Source organism: Genypterus blacodes, unplaced genomic scaffold, assembly GCF_046128005.1.
Source record: "Genypterus blacodes isolate CSIRO-AG114 ecotype Tasmania unplaced genomic scaffold, CSIRO-AGI_Gbla_v1 ptg000064l_1, whole genome shotgun sequence".
Lineage (NCBI taxonomy): Eukaryota > Metazoa > Chordata > Actinopteri > Ophidiiformes > Ophidiidae > Genypterus > Genypterus blacodes.
The window spans coordinates 3,218,353-3,246,093 of record NW_027466876.1 but is presented as its reverse complement, the minus strand read 5'-3'; the positions used below and the strand labels follow the sequence as shown (position 1 = coordinate 3,246,093).

Here is a 27,741-nt window from a genome sequence, read left to right as displayed (position 1 = left end):
AGACAAAGCGACACGGGTCATATCAAGGGTAAGATGTTACTGGAGGCTTTTTGGAGAGCGCGTTTGTTGGTTGTTTGTGTGGATTTGCAAGTAGATTGCAGTGCGAGATTGTAGTAGGGACAAATGAATCAAAGGAACTTCCTGCCCAGGATTCCAAAATGATGAGCTTCCCTTCATCTTTGTCAGGCAGCAGTTCCCCATCAGGCTGGCTTTAGCAGTAACCATTAACAAAGGTCAAGGGTCAAGAGAATGAGCAAGTTGGTATCTACCTTGCTCAGTCTGTGTTTGCTTGCTGTCAGCTCTACACAGCCTTCTCTAGGGGAAAGAGAGTCAGCAGCATCAAAGTTCTCATTTTCCCTTTGGCCCCCATCCACTTGCAGCTACTGCCCTCAGGGTGGAGATATTGTGCAAAGTGAAAAGAGTTAGGGATTGATCCATCTTGCTATAAATTAGATTCATGTGTCCTGAGTTATTTTATAGAGCCACTCCACTACTGCATTTATGACTTTTCTTATCTTGATTATTTATTTTTGAATCTGTATTTTGTATTTTGTACTTTGTGTTGCTGTTCTTAAATGTGGTTTTTAAATGCTTTATTCAGATATGTCTTTATATGCCATTTAGTTTAAAAGCACCATAGCTGTTAGTATAGAAAATAAAACATCTAAGAAGTATCAAATAAATGGGAATGGAGACATATTTTCCCTGACTTATGAACGTTACTTGCCAGGCCTGGTTTGGAGCACCACGTCATGGTGCCAGCATCTATACTCTCTTTTTAAAATAATTTATGTAAGACAAACAAAGGATGAGGAGATAAATGAGACCACAGGCATACACCACCACCAAAACAAGACAAGGAGGGGGATTAACTGTGTTATAACAGTCTATCTCTTGGTAATGCTTAGCTCAGTTGCACTTGGGGAAAGCCACCTGCCGCACCTGTTGTCCTTTGGTATCCTTAAGTCCTTAATAGAATAAAAGTAGAAATAATGCACAAAGGAAAACACTTAATTACCAATAAACGGTGTTTATTGAAATTACACTATAGTAAATGTATACATTATATCTAAATGTTGATATCGTTGTGGCTTTGGACTTGTCACCTCATCCCCAAAAATGCTAGTGGAGGATCTTGTAATATGGGATAAAATCACTCAAACACGGGTTACATATGAATATCATAGGTTCAGGACTTGTGACAATGAATAGTGAGAACACAGTGAAAACTGTGTTAAGGTCCTGGACAACTGGTGCAACCATAGCTGTAACTTTCATCGATATGACCTGTGATAAATAGACGTAATTGGTGTGAATCACGTGTGTGTCACGTGATCCAGCTGTCGGCCCTGCCAGTGTCCAGTGGCAGCAGCAGCAGCAGAAGAAGCAGCAGCACTCAGCCGAGGTAAGAGCTCCGCGCACCGGGCACCACTGATGGGATTCCCCGGCTTTGTTTACGCCGGGTCTCATTTCATCTAGCCACAATGGCGAGTTTACTACCTATATGTGTTTTGTGTGTTGAACAGCTACATGTGAGTATATTTCTTGTAAACATCAGGGTGTGTAGCCCGCTAACATGTTAGCCGTAGCTGCTTAGCGGGTGCCAGCAGCGACGGATGGACTGAGGCAGCGCGTCTCCGCTGATGGTGGTTCAGGACCAGCTAGCTAAGCTACTACGGTAGCTTCCGTTATTGTTCGAGTGTGTGGGGGGAATAACGTATCCAGCCGAGTTGAGCTGCTACTCCGGCTGGACCCTAAGATCCCTGGAAGAAACAGACAAAGCGACACGGGTCATATTTTGCTGTGTTGGAAGCCACAGGAGCTCCATCCCCCCCCCCTGCATTCAGGGTCTAGCTAGCTAGCTAAGAGCCGCTCGGTAATGGGTGTTTTTGTGGGGTTTGGGCTTCATCACCTCCCGGTCTGCGGCGATGCCTGACAGTCAGCGGTTCTAACGGCTGCTCCGCACCTCAACCATTACATTGTATTTGTTTTACAAGAGGTGCTGAGATGTTCTTGTGTCGTCACCTGCTCGTATTTTAGCCTGATGTACATTGTTGTGTCTGCTGTCTTGTCGCATATCACTATAACTGCCTGAATGTCGTCGGAATGTGATCGACATGTTTGTTGATTGACTGGTGTCACTAACATCAGGCTGTTCTCTTTGTTTCATCCATATATTATCACTGTTTCAATTTCTCCAGCTCACCTCCACCTGAATATTTGATCTCTCCTGTCATTGTTTACTTACTTGGCAGTCAATTTGGTACTTACAATGCATTTAAATACGCTGTATCTTAAGAAACCAGAGTGAAACAATGCGTGTTTTACAAAATAAATGTATTTAGTACATTATAACTGTTATCTATTTTATAAATCAGCCATCATGTATATGCAACACTTCTCACATTTCACTTCAATTGATCTTAATCCCACAGTTCTCCATGGGATCCTCAACCTGGTTTGGAAGGCAGGCCGGTTGACGCGATGAAGATACCAGGAGAAGAGGCTTTCCTGCTGGGCGTTATCTGATGGAGGAATCCCTGCTCCTCCTCCTCCTCCTCCTCAGACGGCCAGGATAGTGTCAGCACAAAGTCAGAGCCCAGAAATGACTTACTGAACTGGACTGGAAGCACTGGGAAGTATGGATAAATTACCATAAGAGTTTACACGACTCAGCTTCTTCCCTGGATCTAAAATCTGCCACAGTAGATTTATTTTGATTGAATACACCACAATGACGTCCGCAGCCTGCTCAGCTTTGTGTTGTATCCAGTCCAGCAATGCTCAAGTGGCTTTTGCTGCAGCTTTTTTGTGATTTTATACTTTAAATGGTTAATTGAAAGACTAGTCAATAATGAAAATAACAATTAGTCGCATCCCTACTTCTGATCATAATTGCTTGTGAGTAATTGTGCTTTAGAGATCACTTTTAATGATTATTGCAAATCACCAAGGTAGCCGGAGGAAAAAAACTAAAGTACTATGCACCCTTGTTGCTGTCCTGCATTCGACAACAAACCAATCACCTCAGGGGAGGCGAGGCGATCATAACAGTACTGACCCCTCTTGAGGAATCGGTGATCCCTCCTCTGGGTAGTTTGTGACTGAGAGCTGCAGGGATGTTCGCTGCCGTGGAGCATGGCCCGGTCCTCTGCAGCGACTCCAACATCCTGTGCCTGTCATGGAAGGGCCGGGTGCCCAAGAGCGAGAAGGAGAAGCCCGTGTGCCGAAAGCGCTACTACGAGGAAGGTTGGCTCGCCACCGGGAACGGCCGAGGAGTCGTCGGGGTCACCTTCACGTCCAGTCATTGCAGACGGGACCGGCCCACCCCGCAAAGAGTGAACTTCAACCTCAGAGGACACAACAGTGAGGTAAGAGCAGTGTTTGAGTTGTGCTGTTGATGTCATCAAATGGTGACCATATTTTGTTACTTCCTTTGCTTTTCGAGAGCTAGATGAACGTAATTATTCACCCATCAAGCGAAAGCAGACGTAAAACTCTTCTCTACACCGAAACGCAGTCTAGCATCAGTTTCTTCCTTGGTGGTAGGTTATTGATCTGCTCAGAGCAGGGTTCTCAATCCTGGTCCTCTAATCAGGGAGTATTTTACTCAATTCTGCAGATCAATCCTCCTGTGGGATAGGGCACCAACAGTACTCCTGGGTCAGAGATATAAGACTGGAGAGTACAGCTCCAGCATTTTCCCCTGTCAGATTTCACTGTCTCAGGCAGGTCAGCTGGGGGGGGGGGGTTCCAATAAATCAAGCAGGCTTTTACCAATAAGTATGGTGAAGCCGGTTGTCAGGTCGAAGATTGTGTCTGACCTCATGTTGTGGAGGGCTGAAGTTTGAAAGAGGCTTTTCAGATGCGCAGGGTCCTTGATGTAACTACCTCACTCAATAATGCCCTCAGAAGTTCCTCAATAATTCAGTGACACCCTTTATTTTATTGTTTGGATAAGAAACAGCAGATCTTTGTTTGGGTATATTGCACAACACACATAAGAATATCCCTGTCAATATTTACCGATACGTACACAAATGGAAATTGCACGTAGGATGCGTTTCCTGTTTACGCGGGCGTAGCCGTTGGTCAGATGGAGCAAGGTGCTGCATCAGCATTCCATAAGGCCGAGTGGCTGGATCCCTACAGAGGGTGACTGAGGCACAGCAGGAATGTCATTTCACTCTGCCCAGTTGAATACGATCCAAGCGCTGAATTTGAATTGTGAGTTGTTGGGAGGTTAAACTCATCTAACCTCAAAACAGCCACCTGTTCGTGTTTAATATTGGATTTGTTCTGTTATTCAGGCCGATCAAATGTAACACACACACACTGCATGTTCAATTCACTGGTTACAGTCATGAAAGGTTGGGAGAAAGAGTCGTTGTACTGCAGGATACAGCTGGTGCTTCTTTTTATGCTTTGGATGATCTGTTTTCCCTAGTTAAATGTTGTTGTACTTAAGTGTTCATAGTTTTCTCTACTGTATATCTCCCATAGCAACTGATGAACAGTTCTCTATTTCCGGAACCTTGTAGTTTTGGGGCCATCCATATTATCCCATATGTTTTAATTAATTGAAAGAAGTGACGTCAACACATTTGGGTAACCTTGTCTCGCCTTCCCAAGCCCCTGATTCAGCAGTAAATGTGGAAGTGAAGTGTCCTTTGACAGCTCTGTCCTTTTGAAACGGCAGCAGCGCCACAGAACACCGCTGCCCTCGGTGACGTGTATCCCTTTCACACAAATGAGCTTGAAGTCATGTTATGAGTAAGCGCACTGAAACGCTACATGAGCTCATCCTGTAGGAGTCCCGTCCTGTAGTGTTCAGCGCTCTTACCAGCGTTCTGGAGTTTGGCCATCATTCATGTTGATGTATAGACCCCCCTCCCCCCGAGTGTCCTGTGATTATTCTAATGTAAGTGATGTCTGAATAGATGTCTTTTTTGGAATTCAGCCAGCGTGGGCAATGTAAGGGAAGGAAGCTGGCAGATGTGTGTTCAAACAGTGCAAACAGGCAGAGGGTGGGACTCCTGTCTGGGTTCCGGAAGGTTTGATTTACTCCTCAGATCCACCGTCATAACTTTGGATAAAAGCGTCCACAAAACCAAATAGTATATTTCTGTGAGACTCACCTGGACCCGACTAAAGCACCGATTCTGGGTCTCCTAGAACGTCCCCGGTTTGTCCTCCGCTTTGTGTGTTTTATGCCCCTTCAGCCTGGGCGAGGGGATAATTACAAGGCAATAGCTTCAAAGGTGTGTGTGTGTGTGTGTGTGTGTGTGTGTGTGTGTGTGTGTGTGTGTGTGTGTGTGTGTGTGTGTGTGTGTGTGTGTGTGTGTGTGTGTGTGTGTGTGTGTGTGTGTGTGTGTGTGTGTGTGTGTGTGTGTGTGTGTGTGTCGTGCTGGTTCAGGTTGTCTCTCACAGCTGTCGTCTCACAGTTGCTGTCAGGAGCACACAAACTTGTATTTTCAAGCTTTTTTTTCATGCTGCTTTTAAGTGTAAACTCTGCATGATCTTGTTCAGCCTGCAGGACTATTGGACCTTTTGCTCATAGGTGACACGGGTCTGATCCTTTAAGATCAGTGTGAAGAACAAAAACGCATGATATTCTGGCCGCTTTGGCTGCGTTCCGACTTCAAGCCTTAGTGCTCAATTCCGATTGATTCCTCACATCTGATTTCTGTTCACACGATGTTCCATGTCAACTTCAAAATGTATTGGTACTGTGTCAAATGGTGTGTTAGGCATGGTTACGACGATTCCGTGGGTCTCATGAATTGTCCCCTCTGTGGTCCAATTTGATATCTTTGTTGTCTGAAGAAGTGTTGTTCAAATCTACTCTAATGCCAAACATGGATATCCATAATAACGCCTCTTTGTTGGTAGTCGGATCATGTTCAACAAGAGCTTTGTCACAGAGCACCAGAGAAATGGTTCAGCAAGTAATTTGTGTCACATTTCTTTGTAGAACAACAAATAAATCAACCAGACTTGCAGCACCGGAATGAAATGTAGGCTAGAATGTCCTGATACTATTTTTATATTGTTTTCAAACAAAGCTGCTGGCCTTAAAGTGCGGGATGTGTCACTTCTACCACACTTAAATAAAGATGAAAATTGTTGAAAAGAATCAATAGCGTAGCTGTCTCTAACCCTCTATGAGTGCGCCTCTCACGTCGGAGAATAATCCTCTGGGTCCCGCATCAGAATAGATCAATGCCTCTTGACGATCGAGTACTTTGTTTCCCATTATGGCTGGTTCAAGAAGCTGAGCAGACTGTAGGTACAACATTATTTATTCCCCGTGAAAGCTGAACATTGGAGACAAGGTGAAGAAACCTTGGCTGCCGTTCAGGTTTGGGGTAAATTGTCTGTTTTAGTGGAATGTCACGGGGTCATATATATACGGTATATGCTTCAATGTCTGAGTGATGGGCCTACATTTCCCCCCCTGCAAACCCAATAAAGCATTCTCGGTTGTTGCCGTTTGCAGCCAGAATGCAGTTTGACTTCTATTTCTCGCTCGTGGAAATCAGAGCAAGTCATTGTCTCGAGAGGACGTTTGAGTTTTTCTGCTAAAAATACAGAGCCGATTAAAGCCCTCAGCTGAATGTCATTGCGAGTAGAGAGACTCCGGTCCCTCTCTTGTCACGCATGAGGCGTCGGTGAGGTATTGGCAGCCGCCGCGTGTAGTCATGCGAGCTGCGAACATGCAGCACGTTCGCCTCCCTTCTTTTCTCTCCCGCGAGACTTATGGGTGGACTCTTGCCTCAAAGCAGGAGTCCCCCCGTAGGCCGTCCACCGAGACCAGAGCTAGACGCCGTGTTAGTGCAAGAAGTCTCTAAGGACGTAATCCAACAGAGACATAAGGGACTCGGGCTTGTTTGTCGCTTCACCGTGTCGGGTGAACTTGTGTTGCGTTTAGTTTACCTCATGTGGCCTGTATATGCATCTGTTCTCTGTGACTTGAGATGCCCCCTGCCGTCCTCTGATCCAAGTACAGATGCAGTTTGACCTCATATAGCACATTTCTGCGATGCGTACTAGGATTGGTCAAGTACGGAAGAGTCTTTCAGTAGTCGTATCCCCGAATAAAAGTAAGTCTTCCTCTTTTGACCTCTGAAACGGTAGACTTTTAAGAATTCATGCGGTCTTTGCGCTTGTCTGTGAATATTAACGATTGCAAAAGCTCCCAGCTAATGAATGATTCTCTCAGATGAACCCCCGCTGACACGTCTCTGTCTTTGGCTCTCGTTTTTCCACTTTGGCCCAGATGAGCCGTGTGACGTTTGCGCGTGTTCTAAAGTCGCCTCTTGATGAAGCCCTCATAAATTAGTCAGCTTATGTCTGAGCGTCATGTTGCCCACGCTGCCCCCTTTCCTACGTGGGCTGGGAAGAGGAGACTCTGTGACCTCTGTGGCGCTGCTCAACTTGTTCAGACATAATGGAGAGAGTTGCAGCATCCTTTTCTTTTTTTTTCTCCCTACAATCCAAGCTGGGGAAGTTTATAGTTCAGCCACCACTTTGATCTCTAGATAATTATGCGTTTCCAGGTAATGTTAAAAGACTAATTGGTTCTTCCCTTCTGCGCCACAGCTCTCCGTCCTCTCCTCCCCGCGCTCGTCACCTCCTCATCTCAACGCTGTGTCATCGATTTCGCTCCTTGTCTTCTCCGCGTCTGCCCCTGTCTGACCTTTTGACATCAGAAGCCCCTCTCAGGATCGAAGATTACACAGAGCGGCTCTGTCACTAGAATTGTCTTTCTAAATGAGCTTAGTGTAGCAATGGCTTTAGAGTGCTAATCCATCCTTAGAGAGGACATATTGCATAACACACACAGACAGACACACACTCAGATCCAAGTGTGCTCAGTAGAAAGTTTCTCTAACAGCGGGAGGTTTATCTGTAGAATGAAGCTTGCTTTTTTTGTATTTTCAGTTAATCATCAGACAGACATGTGTGCACACTTCCCTTTGTGCCAGTGCCAGATAACTTCATGTGTTCTGCTCAGCCACCCGTGGTGAATATAAAGAGCGAGACTGTTACAGTGAGAATTATGGAAGTATCACGGTACTGGAAAACTAGACCTATATTTGGTCATATTAAACTATATCTCACTTGGGTTTAGTCAGACTGATGTAGACCGTTTGATGTCGTCCAAGCCACCATGCTGACATCTGTGAAGGATGAACTGAGAGACGTACAGTTGTTAATCCGGGTACGACCACAGCAGCTTATCTTTTGGTCCACCCTCCATCTAGTGACTATGGAACTAAAATAGGAGATGATGTATCCGGAAGTATCTTGAGTAGGAACTGTACGCTTACTTTACACAGTGTCTTGTCTCCAGTGTCTAATCTCCAGTGTCTTGTCTTTTGTATTCATCCCCACGCTTACAAGTCCAGTAAAGATGGTAGAAGTTGGAGAGAGTGAAATCGACACTTTGAAAGCCACACGCACAACTTCCTTCCATTGACAATTCCTTGTCTTGAGCGACCCTGTTATTGTTTAATGTATCTTTAGTGATAACAGTTATGTAACTATTTGCCACAATACCTGTTGTCTTGAAAGATGGTTGTGGTTTAATGACTTTCACGTTCACAAATTGAAGTCAAAGGACGTAATCGGGGTGTTTGTACATTGTGACCCTCAATTGCAAACCTGCTGATTCTTAAGCTCCTTGCACCTCTATGGGCGTGACCAGCGTTACTACAGACCCACGTACCACTGTGCCCCCACTGTCACTGTGTCCTCTCTCCGTTCTGCTGACTGCGGCGTAAACCCAAAGCTTTCCTTTGATTTGATTTGGTCCCTTCCATGAAGTTGCTGGGGTCAGCGCTCCGTATTCCAATCCCCAGACAAAGGCCGGGGACCATAACGCGCCCGCGAAGACGGTGCCAACGTCCTCTTGTCAATGACCAAAACGCTGGCCAACGGGCAGTATTAAAGCAAATTAAAACCTGTAGTCTCTCACTCCCGCGCTAGGTATTAGTTGAGATGTTATTTGGGTATAGTCATGCTATAGCCGCGGCTCCTACGTCACTTTTGTGAAAGTGTCAAAGTACGATATACAGTATTTCACTAGTGGATGTGTGTGTACATGTGCCTATCTTACTTATCGTACTTGTGCGTCTCGTGGCTTCCAGTTTTGATCCCAGCTGTCTCCATCTGACGTCTGAGCCCCTAAACCGCTGTGTCATTCTAAGGTGCTTCTGTGTCGCCCTTTCAGGACGCCTGACCAGCTCACACTAATCTCCACTCAGAGCTAAATTTACACACTCACACACACACACACACACGCAGGCAGACGTTAACCTTTCCCGATACGGTTTGCCCTGTCTTTGTGGTGGTGTATGTAAAGCACATGAATGATGATGAACGTATTGACACTCGAACTCGGATCTAATCCGTGTGTCAACCCGGCTAGGAGCTGAATTAGGCCATAAAACACCAGCTGGAAAATCTGTTTGGCTCACCAGTGTTTGCAGACAGTGCAAGGGTGGAGTGAAAACATAGATTTATGTGTCCACTGAGAGCTTTGCACATGGAAATTTGTTATCTGTGACAATGCCACTCCCAAGCGTGTCAGCTTTTTGCCCGGGCCACGCTCCGTTTCTGAGCACTGCTGCCTCAGCTTAGCGCTACGACTGAATGATACACGGCGGGCGGCTTTAATGGTGTGCGATTATGATCAACTCATTTCAAATGACACACACACACACACACACACACACACACACACACACACACACACACACACACACACACACACACACACACACACACACACACACACACACACACACACACACACACACACACACCTCAGCTGCAGATCTGCCACAAGTCGAGGCTTATTGTGTTTGATTCCCTGCAGCATACCAGCTGAGACACACCTATGAAGCAGTATTAGGATTTATACCGCTGGGGGTAGGGGCGAAAACACAGTCAATCTTGCACTCAGGACATGTTATTGCTGAGGGAGCAGGGCCAGGAGGGCAATGAAGGCTATTGTCGACCAACATCACTCTTGAGGGCTGTTGTTTGCATGCATGTACTCGATGTATGCGCGCGCCCATGTTGGTGACAGACAGATGGCTTTGGGTTCACGTTTTGATTCGCTAAACAACACACAAGAGGGTAATGAGGGGATTTTTCAGCTCCTCCTGATGAATAACCGTGATGGGTTACATCAGTGTTGCTGCGGTAATCATGTACAAGCATCTTACCTTGAAAGAATTAGAATGATTTATTTGTACAGAAGAGTGGCGGTGACATCCGGCACCCTGGTGCAGATGGAAATGTCACAGCCAATAATATAACCACGCCTACATGTCACTGAGGTTTAGATTTATATGTCATCTGCATGTTAAAATACATAACTTAGAAATGAGGAATCTTGGATCATCTTGTGGCCATGAGATAATTAACACATTCCCACACATAAATACATGCCACTTGTTATGTGGTATGAGTTTGCAGTTCTATTTGTTTGTAGAGGTGCATCATACCCTTATCTAATTCTTGTAGATATAGATTATGGTGAAGTGGTGATACAGTACGTACAGCTGGGGGTACAGCTGATTGTTTTAACTATTAAACCCTAAACTTTGACACGCAGTAACTGACACCACCTCCACTGGACTGTTAATACAAAGGATGAGAGTGGCTGGCTTATCCACTGATCTGTTGGACTTTCACTCAAACAGTGTAAGCTCTGCTAAAAGCAGCCCTGTGTTGTGTGTGTGTGTGTGTGTGTGTGTGTGTGAGCGTGTACGGCCCACGTGCTTTGCACAGTGAGTGTAGAGCTGCTCCCCGCTGAGGATTATTCCTCTGGGAAAAGGCTGAGTCACGCTACGGGTGCTTGCTGTGTGGGGACACGGGGATGGTTACCTTATGAGACAAGTGGCACTGGCACTATTCTTCTCGCTAACATTTATCAACCACCTCCACATCTCGTGCCGAAGAATAATGATGATCCATGTTTCTGGCACAGAAATGCACACATTTGTGCCACTGTTGTTTATGTTCGACTTTGTGAAACCACAGTTCTATTCATACACTTCATCTTCATCACACTCATTTCTTCCCCCTGCTCTCTTACTTCTCTGTTGAGCAGGTCATGGACACAGAACGTGATTTCAATACAGAGTGAAATGACAGTTAACGCCACCCGTTTCTTAAATAATTCAGTCTCTGTAATCAAGTAATGTCAAATTACGCTTAAGTGTGATGTTATGTTACACATTCCATGTTGAATAATTTAGTTATAATGTCGTTGACATTACATAAACTAACTAATATATTCCTCAACATGATTCATAGATGATTGATGAGATTACAGTCTAGGTTATGTCATTAACTTTTCAGGAGGTGTTTCAGGAGAAAATGCAGATAACAAGAACACTTGTTAATAGCAAGTGTGAATGAATGTTCTCCCATGGGATGTCATTGTCCAGATAACACATTACTGAGAAAACATATTCAGAAAAGAGGCCTTCATCTTCTTCTTGGGAAAATGGTGACGTAATGGGCAACATTCAGTGTAATTACAGTGAGTGTGCGCTAACGGCTGTTTTAGTGCCTGGTGACAAATTCATTCTTTGACTTCAATTCCAAGTTCTAAATTCATTTGCATATTCTAGAGGTCACTGAAACACAACGACACAGGACAATTGATGTAGTTATTGTTTACGTTTGCCTTCCATTCACTGGTTCCTGTGTTGACCCTTCAGGTGGTCCTGGTGCGGTGGAACGAGCCCTTCCAGAAACTGGCCACCTGCGATACGGACGGCGGTATATTTGTGTGGATCCAGTACGAGGGCCGCTGGTCTGTGGAGCTGGTCAATGATCGCGGAGCTCAGGTAAATGGAATAATCGAAAACCACAACTGAAGTATTGGAGAAAAACCATCAGGGACTGTTTTGATAATTGTTGTGGTTTGGTGCCCTGCAGGTGAGCGACTTCACCTGGTCCCACGATGGCACCCAGGCTCTCATTTCCTACCGCGACGGCTTTGTGCTGGTGGGCTCGGTCAGTGGGCAGAGACACTGGTCCTCTGAGATCAACCTCGAAAGCCAGATCACCTGTGGTATCTGGACCCCCGATGATCAGCAGGTAACAAACATAGACCCCCCCCCCAGCTTTTGCTATCTTGTCTTTCTGTCTTTTGTTTTGTTGTAATATGGCTGAATTCTTCCTCTCCAGGTGTTGTTCGGTACTGCAGATGGACAGGTGATAGTGATGGACTGCCATGGACGCATGCTGGCCCACATTCTGCTACACGAGTCGGACGGCATTGTCAGCATGTCCTGGAACTACCCCGGGTTCCTGGTGGAGGACAGCAGCGAGAGCGACACAGACTCGGACGACTACTCTCCACCGCAAGGTGCGCATTACACTTATTCATAAGGAGTTCATCGTCTAATCACCATTTATGCTATTATTTCCTCACCAGCTCACACAGATTGTGGGAAATGAAGCAAAATGTTTCTCATCATCTCGGCTGCAAACCTGTTATTTCACCTCTGAGATCAAAGTGTGTGTAATGTCGCTTTGCGGTCGTCCAGTAGAGCAGAAACATCAATTCTAGACCGACTGTCTGTCATTGTTCAAAATACGAGCACTCGTTACACCTGGCTTCATATTGTGAGGTTTGAAATCAGACGGATGCATCTGCTGTGATGCTGAACTCCGAGGCAGACCCGGTAATGATGACCGTTCAACCGTAATGGGAGGGACAGAGTGCTCTTGGGTGCACCTAAAATAAACACACGCGACCAAACGGAAAGTGAGTGGCCGGGTGGACGACGCAGGGTAGGAAGTGAAGTGAAGGGTACAGCGCTCACCCAGGTGGCTGTGGGTGACACTGGGTTGACTTTTCCACAGGACGTCGTGCTTGCTGAGTCGGAGCTCATTACGGTGACAGAAGCCGGACGGCGTTGTTGTCACAGCAGCGGCTGTCAGGGTAAGGGTGTGTGTCACTCGGCTCTTTTTGCGCGCCCCAGCCGGCTGACAGCCTCCACCAACAACAAAGTGAGAATTCATGCGCTGATAAAGGCTAAGGTTGGCTCATCACTGGCCAGTAGCTGCAGGACAAATGCGGGTACACCCCACCTGAGCAGAAGTAGTGAATATAGCCAAGGCACTTGTGTGTGGACGGGAGATTCCATGCTATTGGTTCAGCAACTGTAGCCATCGCGACCAGGGCTAACACCCTCATTCCACAGATGTCCTCTGAAATGACTTATTTTTAGACTCAAATGTGAAGCGCTGTCATGTATTTTTGATACTAGCCATGTCAGATCTTCTATTTTTGGGTTTCCTCTGCCGTCTACATGCAGATCTTGACAGTGGTAGTAATTAGGACCAGTCATCCAAACAGGGAGGCTGTTAGTTGTCCTCTGCAGCCTGTTTATGTGGTGCACTGGGGCGCGATGGCTTTCTCAAGGGGAAAGTTACTCGTGGCGAGCTTTTCCACCTCCTCGCTGCTGCCGCTGCCTCCACTGTGTACATTTTCTCGCATAACAACTTCATTTTTTATTGGCTCCCGCTCTTTCTTTTTTATCTCCCTTTCCTTCTCCAGCTAATTACTCCCAGTTGCTAAGGCAGTATTGATGAGGGGCTGTCCTCCTCCTGCTGTGCTATTTTCTTCCCCCGCCCTTCCCTCTGTGGGCCAAGTGGTAAAGCTGAAAAATGCTTGCCTTAGCTGGAACACTGATTATGCTCTAACTCACTAATTAAACCAGTCAATAGTAATTGATTGGCCCCCGATAGAAATTATCTCTCAAGACGAAAACCCGACCGAGACACCGGGATGTGTCTTCCTTCGCCTGCCAGATTCCTCGTCCCTGATATATGATGATGACCCATTATCACCGCACGGCACGGCACAGCACAGCACAACACACTGCATTTACAGCAGCATCATATATCTGATTTAATGCAAGATCCATTCTAAATCGATCACTATATACCAGCGGAGCTATATAGCAGCGGTGCTTATCGAGAAGAAGATAAGCACGGATGGATTTTATTTTGGGTCATTGCAGGAAAATGTGAAAGGACGGCCTCAAGGTTGATTTGAGTGTGTGTCGGGTTGTCTTAAAGGTGTGTTATTTATGGCACCGGGACTGTGAATGTCACTTGTTTGCATTAAGAGAGCTAAAAATGCAACTGTGAAATGTGCTGAGTGTGTGTTAGTGCAGTTGTGTATCCGTGTGATTAGGACACAGTGGAGACTCGCTCAAAATGAATTATTTACTGCCAGATATATGGAACTGTCCTTGCCTCTCTCCTAACAGCCCCAACTACATGTACAGCAAACACAGACAGACAGACACACACACACACACGGTCTCATCTATTTTTATGGCCCACCCTGGAAATGTGTATTGATCACCCCCACGCCTCTGTAGGTGTCTAATATAAACACATGGTGCTTCAGCTGCATATGTTCAAAGGACAGCCCAGTTTGCCGTTGCTTCAAGGAGCTCTCATGTAAATGAAAATCTGCATTTTGCTGTATAGTAAGTGACATTGCGAGGTAACAGGGATGTAAAGTCAACTGTTGCGCAGGTTACCACTTTATCAGGTAAACGCGGGTCTCATTCAGTACATTGTCCTATAAAAATGCAGCTTTTCTGAAGCTTACAATGTGGGGCCGCTGTCCCTCCATGCTTCTGAATAAAACAGTGGCTGACATGCTGATATTGTCTAAATTATGGTTTTGTCCACTGTCCGTAGTTGATACTGTGTAATTCAAACTGTCAGGTATAACTGTGTTGCGCCCACTCTCGGCATCTCACACACTTTGCTCCGGCGTCTCTCTGTCTCCTCTCAGTGCACAGCCAGAAACCGCTGCTGACAGTCAGCTTCACCTCCGGAGACATCAGCCTGATGAACAACTACGATGACCTCTCTCCCACGCTCATCCGCACCGGACTGAAAGGTGTGTGTGGGTGTCTCCTCATTTATGGAAGCTTCGTCTTTCTTCTCTCGTCTAATCAGTCATGCTAGAAAAGAAAAAAGAGAGAAGAGAGAAAAGGTCTGTGAATGTTGCCAAGCGTGAAATAATGGGAGCTTGATCGACCGCGTCCTCCCCTGTTCTAGATGTGGTGGTCCAGTGGTGCTCCCAGGGTGACCTCCTAGCTGTGGCAGGGATGGAGAGACAACTCGTCTCCTCTGACCCCTCGTGTCCACCCCCCACCAGGAGCGCCATGGTGAAGTTCTACAATGTTCGCGGTGAACACATCTACACACTGGAAACACCAGCACAGGTGAGATACAACAATCAAATGTGTTATTAAGTGTTACTCAGTCTGCAAGCAGGATTTGTAGCATTTGTTTAAACTTTGGTTTGCCACAATGTTGCCTCTCCGTCTCTGCAGCGTCCCATCACCACACTTTGCTGGGGTCACCGGGACTCTCGTCTCTTCTTGGCGTGCGGCCCCGCGCTCTACGTCGTGCGAGTGGAGCACCGCGTCGCCAACCTGCAGCTTCTCTGCCAGCAGGGCATTGCCACGGCGGTGAAGGAGGAAAAGGACGTCTCCAAGCTCACCATGCCCTCTCGCCTCTGTTCCTTCGTCACTACCGCTTTCGTCCCCACCATCAAGGTAATACATGGCAGGAAGATGCTTTGAATTATGTTGTTATTATCTAAACTTGTGTCTGGATGTAGGGATTTTGTTCTCCTCATCTCAAAATCTCTGCAATCAAAGACAATACTATACTTGTCTTTTTTTCCAGCCCCCTATCCCGGATCCCAACAACATGCGCGACTTCGTAAGCTACCCGACGTCTGGGAACGAGCGGCTGCACTGCACCATGAAGCGTACAGAGGACAACCCTGAGGTGGGGGGTCCCTGCTACACACTGTACCTGGAGTACCTGGGGGGACTGGTGCCCATCCTCAAGGGTCGCCGGATAAGTAAACTGCGACCCGAGTTTGTCATCATGGACCCCAAGTCAGATGGGAAGACAGGTGAGAGTCAAGAGATTTAAATTGTATGAAAAGTCATTTATGAAAGGGTAAATTCTCCGGAGTGTCGTGAATTGTTTTAATTGATTATGAGTTTATTGCCTTGTTTACCAGCCGGTGGTTCTTTGTGACAATAGCCCTGACAGATTATAGTTACTTAACGGGCCAATCAGCAGGCCTCTTGATTAGAGAGTAAATCCCAGTTGGTTATATCCAGCTACACAAATAGATGCTGGCACTGATAAATGTCTGCTGTGAAAATATACTATTGTTATGAATCAATATGTAGGAATGATAGTTTGCTAAAGATTAAGTTGTCTGACACTAACTTAAGAGTCGAGTATATCTCTCTCTCCTCCATCTCTCTGTTACGTGATCTGTTACTGCCCCCTGTGTGACTGACCTGGATTGACATGTACCAAAATGACTTCTTTCTTAGTTTTGAGAGCAGTCTGACTCTTGTTTTGATCATTAGAGATGTATTTGTGCTGTTCGTCTGCTTTCTTCAACCATCATTCAAAGAGTTTGCTTGAAGCGTCGCTAAATATATTCCACCCAGATATATTTGTCTGCTCCTGTACTTTTCCAGATAGCCCGAGTTTCCTCAGTTGGCACAAAGAGAGCCGGTATGTTTTAGTCACATAGGGCAGACCGGGCCCATGTTAATTAAAAGATGCTTAATGGGGGCTGTGATGGCCCCTGGGTTCCTCATTAATCACTCCCTCCCTCCCCTATGCAGTGATAAATGAAGCCAGCCATGAAATGGTTCCAGCCCATTCACACTTTAATGTCCATCACATAAATTAGCTTGACCTAAACTGGAGCAGCAGCAGCAGCGGCTCGCAGACTCTATGAATTAGTTAAAGAAGAAATCAAACTAATGAAACAATAGTTTGGTCCATATAGGTATTAATGTTTATATGTTTCCATCGCAATGTTGTTAAAGTAGCTCCTAGTTTGCTCCCTGCAATACCCACCCATCTGTTTGTTAAAGACATTTAGTGAAGCATTGAATGTGTTTTTCTGCTTTTCTGATTTGATCTACAAGGTAATACCGTTTGATTCTGCAGGGAGACAGGTTTTATTATTATGGAGGCTGAACAAACAAGCAATTTAAAGCAATTTAGAGCCTAATAAAGAGGTGAACGGTAACATCATTGACATACTTATGAAGGTACTACAAAATAAAGTACCTGTGATGTTTGGGATTCATTCACTGTTTTGAATGAATTTGAACTTCAAAACTACAAGTTTATATGTTTGTGGCAAACTGACTCTGTCTCTGTCTCGTTCTCTCCCCTCAGATGAGATATACGGCAACAGTCTGATATCCTCTATGATTGACAGCTGTAACTGCTCAGACTCCAGCGACATAGAGCTGAGCGATGACTGGGTCGGCAAGAAATCGCCCAAGATATCCAGGGGTAGCAAATCCCCCAAACTGCCCAGGTAACCTGACCCCGGCCCTGACCTCTGTACACTGCAGCATGGCATGTGTCAGTGCTATTTCCTGTTAGTGAAACGGGAATGAGGTGTTTGGCTGTCTTCTATTTGCCACACTATGCTAAAGAATCCAGAATAAAATGGACTCACAAACTGCCTTTTCCGCCTAATACACTAAAATACTAAATTGTTGTCCTTTTTGAATGTATTGTAACGTGAAATCCAAGCAATAACTCTTCTCTGTCCTATACTAACTGCATAAATTCTGTTTTTTTGGTTTGCTGCATGCCTAAACCTTCTTTTTTCCATTTGCTACCTTCTCTGTAGAGACTTAGTCTGTCCCTTTACCAACAGGATCAACATTGATCCAAGAAAATCACCGAAACTGTCCCGCGCTACGCAAGAGATCTCCAGGTCACCGCGGTTGCCTATACGGAAACCCTCAATCGGGTCACCCAGTCTAACACGGAGAGAATTTCCTCTAGATGACATCACTCAGGTAAAAAGTTCTTTGAGCAAAAGTTATTCTCCCACACATCAATTTTGTGGGCATTTTTGCTCGGCTGTGCATTTCTTTTAAACACAACACCTGGCATTGTAATGTGGATAGAAAGCTGGCATGAGATCATGTTCCTGTTGTTTAACTATCACGTGTCCGTGCACCTGTGCTGGCACTTATTTTTCGAATCATGAGACTTCAGATTGACATTCTCCTGACTCTCTCTCTCTCGGTTTGCTGCAGCTGTTCGTGTGTGGGAAGACTTTCACATTTATGAGTATTATAAGTGTAAAAAAGCGTGATGACCTCAGCAAACCTAAAGCACAGCTGTAATGAGGCAGAATCAGCCAGGACAACAAAAAAAAAAAATACCTCTGATTCTACAGAGCTGTTAAAGATGATGATTAAGATGTAAACGTCGTCGCTTAATTTTACGTCTCCAGCTAAATCATAGCAAATACACTATAAATACTTACAACCGTTTGTGTCACAGAAGCTTCATTTTTCATTTTTGCAAGCACGCTGTTTCCGTATGTCTTTGCACTGTATGTACCGGTGTTGACAGTGTCTAATAAGGAACTAATGATGTGGTCTGTTTCTGTCTTATAGCAAAATTACCTTGCTCAGGTCACATCCAATATTTGGGGAACAAAATTTAAGATTGTGGGGCTGGCCACATTCTTGCCGACTAATCTTGGTGCAGGTAAACAATCCAGCAACTTTTTCTATGGCAAATTAAGTAAGAAACCATATCTGTACAGCAATGTTATAGTACTGTAACTTCACTGTCATTTCACTTGGTTCTATGTCTCAGTATTCTCTTTTCCTCTTTCTTTCTCTGTCATTTTCCTCCCCCCAGTCATCTATAAGACCAGCCTTCTCCATCTGCAGCCCAGGCAGATGACCATCTACCTACCAGAGGTGCGAAAGATCTCCATGGACTATGCCAATCTTCCTGTCTTCAGCCCCAACGTCTTCAGTGAGGATGAAGATGACCTGCCCGTCACAGGCCCTGCTGGTAGCACGGATGACAACCCGCCCTGCACAGTCAACATCCCTATTGCCCCAATCCACAGTCCCGCCCAAGCCATGTCTCCCACCCAAAGCATCGGCCTTGTCCAATCACTCCTAGCTAATCAAAATGTTCAGCTGGATGTTTTAACAAACCCCACAGCAACCCCTGCTGGGGCGTCTGCTAGTGGGTCAGACCAGAGCCAGGACACCATGCTGACAGCCCAGTACTCTGTTCCCACCAGGTACTCCAGTCCTGGTCAGGTTATCTTTGGTGGGCTGGAAATGAGTCGCTTAATGGTTGGACCTCCACCCGCTCATCATCCCTCACAGCTTCAACAACAACACCAACAACACCAACAACAACTACAACACCATCAACAAATACAGCACCACCACCACCAGCTTCAGCAGCAACAATTGCAACAGCAGCAGATACTCCAGCAACAACACATACAACAGCAACAGCTTCAGCAACAGCACATTCAGCAGCAGATCCAACACCTACAGCAGCAGCACATACAGCTGCAGCAACATCAACAGCTGCAGCAACATCAGCAGCTGCAGCAGCAACAACAGCTGCAGCAGCAACAACAGCTCCAGCAGCAGCAACAACAGCTTCAGCAGCAGCAGCAACAGCAGCTCCAGCAGCAACAGCAGCTACAGCATCAACAGCAACTGCAGCATCAACAGCAACTGCAGCATCAACAGCAGCTGCAACAACAACAACAGCTACACCAACAGCATCAACAGATTCAGCAACAACTGCAACAACAACAACAACAACAACAAATACATCATCAACAGCAATCTCAGCAGCAACATCAGCTGCAACAACAGCAGCAGCACCACCACCAAGTCCAGCAGCAGCAGCAGCTCCAAATTCAGTTTCCTCTTCCTTCTATGTCAGCAGGCCAACCTTCAGGTGTAACTGTACACCAGCTGCAGCCAGGGGCGCTGCAGATTCAGATCCCCCATCCACCTGCTGAGTTGGTGGTTGAAAGAGCAGCAGGGGGCGATCACGAGCACCTACTGAAGATCAAGACCACTCGCTCAACTCCACAGCTGGCTGAGGGAGACACAGTGGTGTTCAGCGCACCTCTGGAGCTCAGCAAGATGAACCCCCCGCCCCCCTACCCTGGAACGGTGGCTGCTGCTGTGGCTGCTTCTGGGGCCTCGGCAGCAGCATCAGCTGCGGCCTCCAGTGCTGTACCTGGTACAACAGGGGGCAGCAATGGGACTCCTCCGCCTAATGACCTTTGTATGAAGAAGAACGAGTTCCCTCTTTATCCTTCAGGTCAGCAGCCCTCACAGTACCCCACACCACTGGGCTATGAGAGGATAACGACCTTTGACAGCAGCGGGAATGTGGAGGAAGTATGTCGGCCTCGAACACGCCTGGTCTGTAATCAGAATGTGTACACGCTCCAGGGACCTGGCAGTTCTGCCACACTCAGGGTCACCTCTTCATCATCTTCCTCAAACGATGGCAAGAAGGTCCAGCTACCCTACACATCGGCCACGCTCAACAGACTCACTGTGCCCCGTTACTCCATACCCAGTGGAGATCCTCCCCCATACCCTGATCCAGCCAATCAGAACAATACTGTTGGCAGGAACTCTGGTCAGCGGCTTGACAGTTCTCTGATCCATGCCACTCTCAGGAGGAACAGCCGAGAGGCTGCTCTCAAAGTGTCTCAAATGTTGGAACCTCCTAGACCGTTGCCTCCTAAGACGAAAAACACAAATGCACTAGCAGCCTCATACCAACAGAGGGTGCCAACAGCCTTATACACCTGCAGTCAGTGCAGCAGTGGATCCAACCTGGGAGGCACTGTACCAGGGAGCGCTAATGGAATAGCTGGGGGAACAATTATCAGACAGGACTTCCCTCCAGGGAGTGGGGCACCACACAGCACAGTTATCGTTCACTCCAACAGTGCTACTGCGCTGGCCTCCCAGTCCTCTTACAGCTTGCTGAGCTCACTTGAGTCATCTGGGGTTGGAGCAGCAGCAGGTAACAGAGATCGGGCTGACTATGTCAATTCTGCTTTTACTGAGGAAGAAACACTTAATCAGTCACTGAGGCATCTGGCACTAGGAGGCAACGATGCATCAGGGCTCGTTGTCAAACGCCCCCCTCCATATCAGTGGGACGCTGGTGCCACAGAGGAGGTGTGGGTTCCTCAGGAACGGACAGCCACTCTTAACCCCACTGGCCCCTCTGGACCTCACAAACCACCCCCTCTCATTCTCAGCCCAGCTCAGCACTTGGATGTGTCCAGGCTTCCTTTTGTACTCTCTCCAAAGTCCCCCACCAGTCCCAGTGCTGCATCAATTCAAGCTGCAGCTGCTGCTGCAGGCTACCAACTTTCCCTCCAGTACCCCCCACCAACTGCCTATTCTGGGGCCCAGCTCCAGCCTATTCCTGGGTCACCACGTCCTTGCTCCTCTCCAAAGGAGATGGTGGCACCAGTGCCCTTCTCACAGCAGGATACAACTCTGGTCTTACCACCTGGTTACACTACAAACTTGCCTAACCTCGCCTGCTGCCCTCTCCCACCCATGTATCCTGGAGGAAATGCTTGTGCCAGTCTCCCTATTCCACCTATTGCCCTCCATACACCCTGGGGCACCTATAACTCATTCCCCCCTGTGTCTGCTCCTGCAGTGCCGCTGCCCCCTAAAGCCTCCCACATGGCAGTAGACAAAAATGTTCTTTCACCACCTCCTCCACCACCTCCACCTCCACCACCACCACAGGCAGAGTTGCAGAGCCACGGTTTGCCAGAGGCTATGGCAGAGGCTGGGGAAGGTTTTCAGGAGGTGCTGTCCCTCACCGAGAGTCCTGTGCCCCAGCGCTCCGAGAAGCTGAGCAAGAAAAACCGTAAGCGAGTAGATGGAAGGGCTGAGGAGGCGAATGTCCCACCTTTGGCTGAGGGGAGCAAGTCCAAGAAGGAGGGCAGGGCTCTGGGTGATTTCAACTCACTCATCTCCAGTCCGCGGCTGGGAGGAAGGGACAAGAAGAAGCTAAAAGGACAGAAAGAGCAGCAGATGAAGGCTAAGAAGATGAATAAAGCCCCTGCCAATACCGAGTTCCAAGACAGTTCAGAGAGCGAGCCGGAGCTTTTCATCAGCGGGGACGAGCTGCTCAACCAGTGCCAGAGCGGCAAGAAGGGCTGGAAGAGTAAGAGGAACCTGAGGGCCGCCAGCGAACTGGATGAGATCAAGTGTCGAAAGGCCAACGAGAAGGAGGACCGCGGGCTGGGCAGCCAGGGTTTCGTGTACGTAATGGCCAACAAGCAGCCACTGTGGAATGAAGCCACACAGGTCTACCAGCTGGACTTTGGTGGACGCGTCACCCAGGAATCTGCCAAGAACTTTCAAATTGAACTGGAGGGAAGACAGGTAAGAGCGCTCTCCTTCAAGAAACACACCTAGATAGATTTACATGTTTAACTTGACACTTTCATTAACATTGTACTATGTTTGCATTTGATTTCTTTTTTTTTCCTTACACAGGTGATGCAGTTTGGGCGGATTGATGGAAATGCCTACATACTGGACTTCCAGTATCCCTTCTCCGCTGTCCAAGCATTTGCAGTGGCTTTGGCCAACGTTACCCAACGCCTCAAATGACATATCCAGTCTCTTCTTAACCCGAGTTGTATCTGGGACTCCTGGAGGAACCTGTTGAAGGGGCATAGTTCTTTCATTTGACATTGTTAAACTTTGATTTGTGGAGAGAAGACTGAAATCAGCCCTGGTCTGCATAGAGAGAAGATACAATCTCGCTGCACTAATCAATGCTGCCACTAGAAATTGGTGCAATAAGCATTGGCTTGCAGTTGCCAAGGACGCACCCGAGATTGGCTCCCGTCTGGCAGTCGGCGGGCACCCTTGCGTCGCATGCAGGTCCAAAGAGCTGAGCTTTTGGTAATCATGCAAATAAATGCTGCTTTAGCTAGAGGAAGCTTTTTAGGCGTGATAATCAGCTGGTTATCTGAGAGTGGGGTTATCAGTGTGCAGGTTTCAGAAGAAGCGGCAGTAATACTTGAAAATCACACTCTGGAGATCAAGTTGTTTTTACTTTTCCCCAGAGCGCACAGGTACTACTGGGCACTGAAATCCTTTGCTGTACAAAACCTTCAGTGAAACAGTTACCACTTTATTATACTGCTTTTGCTTTCATGTTTTTATAAACTTGATGGGCGACTCTCTGCCATTGATTTTGTTACTATTTCAACCTATGTTGGCTGGAATGATATATGCATTGTGTAGAAGCACTATTAAGTCCAAACACACACACCGGCACCACACCACACCGTCGCTCCAGAAAGTAGCTTTCTATCCTTTATCAGCCTCCTGTCCTGGTAACTGTATATCCTTCTCTTGCCAGGTGATGCCGCTTCTTATGTTGCTGTGGTCTTTTGAGTTGTCACAGTGGCTGAGGAGAAACGTATTCTTGAGGTATAAAAAAAAAATATCTTGACCTCTATGACAGTCTATTACAGCCTCGATCACAGTTCAGCCTGATAATATATCTTAACAAAAAAGACATTTCCTCGTGAGCCATAGCCGGAGATATTGGCTGTTCAGGTGAGGCCGTACCTCACAGATACTATTACATCCCACCAGGCAACACTCGCAGAATCAATTTGTAGGCTGTCCGTTTTTTGCTTCATATACTGTTTAGTCCTATTGATGTGCGTGTCACACTTGACAGGTGTGTGTGTGTGTGTGTGTGTGTGTGTGTGTGTGTGTGTGTGTGTGTGTGTGTGTGTGTGTGTGTGTGTGTGTGTGTGTGTGTGTGTGTGTGTGTGTGTGTGTGTGTGAGTGAGTGAGAGATTGCGTGTGGATGCTGCGGCGGCTGTGTGTTTTGGTCTTTGAGTTCCCATCTTTCACTGTTAGAAATATGGAAAGTTAAAGAGAGAAATGTAGCTGAGGTGAACTGCAGTCTTTTCTACACGGGCGAAGGAACTCTGTGACTCTATGGGTTACTTGATGTGTACATTTCTATTATTTATCTAGTTAATATTCCGATACAAGTTTTAACAGAGTAGTCATTCTTTCCGTGATATATAATCGACATACCTTGTTCACATTTTTGTTTCAACTTACCTTCTTTATTTGGGAGACTGGTGGTTGAATTTGAATCTTGCTGTATAGCGTGGAGAGCTCATGTGGGACGGTTGTACAAAATAGCTTTGACTGACGTATCCTGTACTTAGTGAAATACCTACATATGGTGACAGGGGCACAAAATAAGTCGCCGAAAACCCAGTGTCAACAACCTTAACCTCTGGCATGAAGTGATTAGTCACCTGCTGTCACTTCTGTGAAGTGAGTGTGTAGTTAGGGGCTGTCCCTACTCTTAGACCACACTATATGTGTAAGCAAGGTACAGGAAATATTTTTGTATATTTCACCTATGCCATTTCATACTCTTTTCAGAAGTCATGTAAATACATATCAGTGATTTGTAAATGTTGTAAAGAGGCGGGTGAGTTTCACAGTCTGTCTGTTTACACCTGTTCAAAGTGTCATTTCAGGAGCAGAGCAAAGCTGTAGTACTGTTTAACTCCATAGCTACAACCATAAGACATCGCTAAGCTGAACGCCGTTTCGCTGACTCTCGGAAAGTCCGAACTCCAATGAAGGATGAAGCTGTTGTCTTCATTTAGTGAGCTGACACTGAAATCTGCAAAGCTGATTTTGTTTTTGTTTGTTTTTGTTTGTTTCAAACAGCAAATCTTGTGTTCTTGTTGACCTTAGAACACACACTAGAGAAGAGGAGGGGCAGGAGCTAATGATTGGGAGTACTGCAAATATCTGCAATATTACCTGGAGGTTTTGTCTGTGTAAGATTGTAAACGGAAGTCAGAAGAAGATTACTGAAATGTTGAGTCCCGATGAAATTATTTGTACCTCCAAAAAAAAAAATTGTGCCAAAAGATGTATTTGTTCCAAGTTGAGTTACTGAAATGGGCCTAAAGAGAAGTGTAACTCGTGCTTGATAGAAAGAGTGATGATGGTGAGGATCTTTCCCGTAACAGTGAGATGCATGTCTGTTAAGAGGGGGATATAAGGATGAAGATGAAAAAGGATTTTAAAAAAGTCTGTTGGTTCATGAAAAATGAAAAATTGTGGGCATGGCAAAAAGAAAATATTCATCTTTTTTTGTGTTAGTTGTGCAATATTTTCCTAAGAAAATTTGTCATCACTTTTGACTACAGTTTGATACGATGCTTTTAGTTCAGATCTCAGTTGCTGGTCTGTACATTTTTATTTATGAGATTATTTCTTAAAGGTGATATACTGTATATACAAATATTGTGGAGTTTTATGGACATTTCTTTGTGCTGATAAAAGGTTTGTTACATGTGTAGCCCAAAATTGTGAGTTGGGAATGTGGGGGTGGGTGGGTGGGTAAGGAATGCGGGAAAGGGCAGGAATTCCGTTTTTGTGACGTTTTGCTTTGGATGGAAAAGATGTGAATGAGTAAGTGCCCAGTTTAGTGTAGTTGGTAGACTAGTTGTGTAGAGTGTAACTGTCAAGTTAAGGTGTGTCTGTATTCAATTGTGCGGTCTACCAATCCCATCAGTGTTAAATCTGTTACCTTCAAATGTGTGTGTTCAAGGCTCACACACGCACATATACACACTCATATCATTCACACAGGTTCAAAACTGTAAAGCCGCTGAGTTCATGTTCAGAATCTGCGTATGGACTTAAGTTTAAGGTTTCACACAAAACTGATTTCAAGAGCTGACCTGTTGTAGATATTGTAGGATTTGGCTTTTCTTTAGAAAAGATGTGCTTTGTATTTGTAGGTGTACTTAAAGGACAAAAAACTTGAAAAAAAATTGGTGACTGAATGTTTATAGTGAATGGATAGTAAGGCATGCCATGTAAATTATTTTATAATTGTATATGTCACGCATCTTTTGAATAAAACGTCATTGTTTCAGAGAAAAAGACGGTGTGGGCTTTGTCTCTATATCAGTTCATCACTATAGTTTAAAGGGCCGCGTCACATGGAACACACAAGTCTCTGAAGGGTTATTTATGTGTAATTTGCCCTAAATTAATTTTGTTTGTTGGTTTAAATTTGGATCTTATGGAAAAAAGTACAACTATGGTCCGAACATTGACTACAAGCTATGATATAGATCTATTCACCTCCTCTGTTATTTACATACACTGGGCGTGTGCACTGCTTCATAGACCATGTCAGGTTAACAAAAGCTGCGTTTTCAGTTTCACAAAGGCAAATTTACTTAAGCTTTGTTGTATTTGAGTAGCCTTCATTACAAATCGAGGTGTATTGGATCCTCAGTATTATCAGGTATTAGTTCTGGCCATTGGTTATCCATATCAAATAATTTACATTATTAAGTATCGGATACTATTGTTGTATTATTATTATTATTAATAATAGTAACAATTGGTATTTGAAATCTCCCGTCTATCGTATTGATCCTCCACAGTTGACTTGTGATCCGTTATCAGTTCACCGTCTGCTCTGCGTCTCTGTCCGTGGTGCTGAACCTTGATCACGTGACCCTCCTTCTCTGTGACCTGCGCTTCCGCACCTTCCTCATCTTTCTTTGTATGGACCATCACAAACAAAACAGCTTCGGTTGCGCTTTCAATTAAAGCACAGGACAATTCGGACAAAACACGGCGCCGCTGTCGAACGGCTGCCGATTGTTTCTCCCTCCATCGCCATTTTCAGCCGGCTGGCGCTCGGCATCATGGACACCGAGTTTTCGGAGAACCCTCTGTACAGCGAGCTGAAATACTTCTGTAGGAAGATCCAAGAGGCCTACAGCGAGCTGAAGGAGGACCTGACACCTTACCGAGATGATCGCTTTTACAGGTGAAGCCATTACACACACTAATACAGTTATGTGTCATTTTGTTGTAGCCATGCTCCACTGATGAGGCTTTGCAGGCTCTAAATCAAAATGTTGCCGATTAAAAAAGCAGAGTGGTTCAGATTTACAGTTTTTCCTTGTAATTTGACACCAAGCAACGGTGTGGCATCATTATAACGTTTACATTATTGGGATTTTGCCTCGTTTATTGGCGCAGTTATGCTGCTTTGCGTTTCACGAGTCTGCCCATCTAAATCCTATTGTGGCCATTGATTAACGGTGCAGCAAGATATAAGTAAGAAGGAAACGTTGTTGATTGATTTATTGGTTTACCCCCCTATTATTGTGAATTTATGTTCTCAAATTGCCAGATAGGCCAACAGAGGCCTATGGAACATATATAAAGCAACAAGTGCTGCCTGGTGGAAGGGACGTAAACCGCAACACGCATCTACCAGATAGATCGATGGGTGGATGCATGCATGCATAGATAGATAAATAATACATTCAAATTATGTGTAATGCTTTTTCACCTGACACTGCTACAAAAAACATTAAGAATTCCAATTAGTTATAATTGGGTAACGGGTATAAAAATACACATACATATTTAAAAACAAAACGATCAAAAAGATCAACGCACGTCATTTAAGGAACAAATTCCTTTAAATCGGTAAAATAGTGTTGACGATGAATGTCACAATACGCATGCGCAGACCTGTTCCAGCTCGCTATCGCCTTTCGCCCAAAACAAACAAACCCACACCCACATAATTAAATATATTGACTATAACAGAAGGTGTGTGACTGTTTCAGGTGCTACCTTTGCCTTGAAGTGTTATAATATAGAATGAATTAAGGCGTTTTGAAAGGTGAATAAACACGTCCGCTAGACTCCATTTCCGCTCCACTGCTGTGACGTG

The 27,741-nt window shown here is 45.7% G+C and overlaps 1 protein-coding gene across 3 annotated transcripts; it reads left to right on the top strand.

Annotated features, from left to right (window-relative positions):
* The first annotated feature begins 1,338 nt into the window (after positions 1 to 1,338).
* tulp4a (TUB like protein 4a) lies at positions 1,339 to 25,349 on the top strand. 3 transcript variants are annotated; one of them, XM_076155001.1, is made up of 15 exons: positions 1,339 to 1,405; positions 2,436 to 2,639; positions 3,032 to 3,371; positions 11,742 to 11,870; positions 11,962 to 12,123; positions 12,214 to 12,394; positions 14,849 to 14,956; positions 15,118 to 15,284; positions 15,396 to 15,620; positions 15,754 to 15,988; positions 17,290 to 17,434; positions 17,756 to 17,927; positions 18,537 to 18,630; positions 18,787 to 22,346; positions 22,461 to 25,349. In XM_076155001.1, the coding sequence occupies exons 3-15, from the start codon at positions 3,120 to 3,122 to the stop codon at positions 22,575 to 22,577; spliced, it is 5,547 nt and encodes a 1,848-aa protein (XP_076011116.1). In that variant the 5' UTR covers positions 1,339 to 1,405; positions 2,436 to 2,639; positions 3,032 to 3,119; the 3' UTR covers positions 22,578 to 25,349. The 3 variants fall into 3 exon arrangements, with proteins under 3 accessions (XP_076011116.1, XP_076011118.1, XP_076011115.1); XM_076155003.1 differs by having other exon boundaries at positions 2,436 to 3,371; positions 17,783 to 17,927; XM_076155000.1 differs by having other exon boundaries at positions 2,436 to 3,371.
* The last annotated feature ends 2,392 nt before the right edge of the window (positions 25,350 to 27,741 follow it).

Bases quoted from the DNA above. Each gene is read 5' to 3' on its own strand.
- tulp4a (XM_076155001.1), top strand. From the start codon at position 3,120: ATGTTCGCTGCCGTGGAGCATGGCCCGGTCCTCTGCAGCGACTCCAAC. The intron at 12,124-12,213 runs GTAACAAACATA...CTTCCTCTCCAG, and splicing joins GGACCCCCGATGATCAGCAG to GTGTTGTTCGGTACTGCAGA. The intron at 22,347-22,460 runs GTAAGAGCGCTC...TTCCTTACACAG, and splicing joins TTGAACTGGAGGGAAGACAG to GTGATGCAGTTTGGGCGGAT.